This window comes from Rattus rattus, chromosome 6, assembly GCF_011064425.1.
Source record: "Rattus rattus isolate New Zealand chromosome 6, Rrattus_CSIRO_v1, whole genome shotgun sequence".
Taxonomy (NCBI): domain Eukaryota; kingdom Metazoa; phylum Chordata; class Mammalia; order Rodentia; family Muridae; genus Rattus; species Rattus rattus.
The window spans coordinates 139,924,296-139,925,709 of NC_046159.1; the positions used below are offsets into that span (position 1 = coordinate 139,924,296).

Genomic DNA, 1,414 nt, shown 5'->3' on the forward strand with positions numbered 1-1,414 from the left:
TTGTTAACTGTTGAGTGCATGAGAACTGAAATACTTAAATGGTGCTAACTCCCTTCTGTCTATGCTTTAAAGTATCCCATGAAAGTGATGGAACTTACAAATTTATTAAACCCATTTACTTTTTTAAAAAATGTATTGAGCTTCATACCACAACAAGCAGATATATTTCTATGTTTAGTTCTAATGTTAGCATTCTAAGTGTGTGCTAACTTCAATGTTGTTCTTCTTTTTAAAGAGTAAGTTTAGATATTTTCTTTGTTTCTAAAGTAGTAAAAAAAAAAAAACTTTTGACAGACCCAAATCATCTCTCCCCATCCTAGAAACGGGAAGGAGCCGGCCACACAATATCAGAATCCATGGTAACGTGTATGGGTCTGTTATACATGCTTAAGAATGATGCTGGGTCCATGAATTCTGTGGCTTTGCATAAGTACTTGATAGTTTTTTCTGGGAGAATGAGTTCCGGGGCAAGTTGGTGTAGGTTGTCACCTGGCCCTTTACCACCCAGTTTCACTGTCTTGTAAAGATGGAGTGCCAGCTTGTGAGTCAAGGTGAGGAAATCTGTGGTGACTTCCTCTACGGACTGCGACTGCGTGTCGTCATCTAGGTACAAAACCGGGACTTTGATGATAGAGATGTGCCACTGCATGAACAGCCTCGTGGGGATGTTATGAGAAGCAACGATGATTTTCATGTTTTGGATCATAAATTCTCTTTCGCTCTTCTCATGGGCAACGTAATCTAGAAGAATACGGAACAGTGTGCCGTTGGAGCTCTCCAGGATGTGCAGAAACGAACTTGGGTACATAAGAAAGAGTCCTGTCACTACTTCACCTAAATGGTGTTTCAGAATTGACTGAAAGAGTTGCTCATAGTATTCAGAAATTTCCTTTTTCTCCGTGTTGGCTTGTATGTAGCCCACTAGAAACAACCTGTGAAGGAGGAATTTCTTCAGCTGTAGCCTGTGCTTCTCTTCCATGATGTGCAAGTAATTGATACGAGGAACCTTGGGCATAAGAAGAGGATCCACTTGAAATTGCTTTTTGCTGCTCCTCCGATTATGGACGATGAAAGACATGATGAATCTTATTTCTTTTTCTAGATGATTACAAGTCTCACTGGTGACAGACTGTTATTTTTATTTCTATGGCAAAAAAATAAAAACAAACAAAAAAAGGGGTTAACATTCTGTCAGATGTTAGTGAATAACTAACAAAATCCCTACTCTGTGCTGTGACCAATGTCTTAGAAATGGAAGCGGGGGTGAGAATGAGAATGCAAATACAGCCATTGCTTCTGAGGTCACCAGGAAATAACTACCATGCTTTAGGAAAAGCCCTCTCTGGGTAACCGTGATTACAAATTATACTTGAGGCTTTTAAATGTTGTTTCTAGGTCAAGTGGTTTATCTAAT

The 1,414-nt window shown here is 39.3% G+C and overlaps 1 protein-coding gene across 1 annotated transcript; it reads right to left on the reverse strand.

The window, feature by feature from the left end:
- Positions 1–260: 260 nt before the first annotated feature.
- Positions 261–1,078, reverse strand: Tex47 (testis expressed 47). The gene has a single exon (XM_032907025.1). It carries the CDS (start codon positions 1,076–1,078, stop codon positions 317–319), a length of 762 nt encoding a protein of 253 aa, XP_032762916.1. The 3' UTR covers positions 261–316.
- Between the last annotated feature and the right edge of the window lie 336 nt (positions 1,079–1,414).